The sequence below is a fragment of the Coturnix japonica genome, unplaced genomic scaffold, assembly GCF_001577835.2.
Source record: "Coturnix japonica isolate 7356 unplaced genomic scaffold, Coturnix japonica 2.1 chrUnrandom651, whole genome shotgun sequence".
NCBI lineage: Eukaryota > Metazoa > Chordata > Aves > Galliformes > Phasianidae > Coturnix > Coturnix japonica.
The window spans coordinates 18,506-18,962 of NW_015440017.1; the positions used below are offsets into that span (position 1 = coordinate 18,506).

The window sequence follows — 457 nt, forward strand, 5'->3', positions numbered from 1 at the left end:
GCCCCATAACTTACCGGTGCTGGGGGGGGGGGACCCTTCCCTGTGTTCTGAGCTCTGTAAGGGAATAGAAACCCCATAGATGGGGGTCAGCCCCATAGAAACCCCATAGAGACCCATAGGGCACCATAGAGACCCATAGGACCATATAGAGCCCCATAGAACCCCATAGAGACCCATAGGACCCCATTGAGCCCCATAAGACCCCATAGGACCCCACAGAGACCCATAGAGACCCATAGACCCCATAGAACCTTATAGGACCCCATAGAGACCCATAGGACCCCATAGACTCCATTGAGCCCCATAAGACCACATAGGACCCCACAGAGACCCATAGAGACCCCATAGAGACCCATAGAGACTCAATTGACCCCATAGAGACACCATAGGACCCCATAAACCACATTGAGCCCCATATGGACCCCATAGAAACCCATAGAGACCCCATAGACCCCAC

At 53.6% G+C, this 457-nt stretch overlaps 1 protein-coding gene across 1 annotated transcript in view; it reads right to left on the bottom strand.

Moving 5' to 3' along the window:
* Positions 1 to 140, bottom strand: part of LOC107307524 (ataxin-2-like protein) — a gene marked incomplete at its 3' end in the record, with an annotated part of 17,662 nt that extends 17,522 nt beyond the window's left edge. The window contains exon 1 of the mRNA XM_015851033.2: positions 15 to 140. Within this exon, the coding sequence (XP_015706519.1) occupies positions 15 to 77 (63 nt within the window). The remainder of the gene's footprint in view (positions 1 to 14) is intronic.
* Positions 141 to 457: the final 317 nt, after the last annotated feature.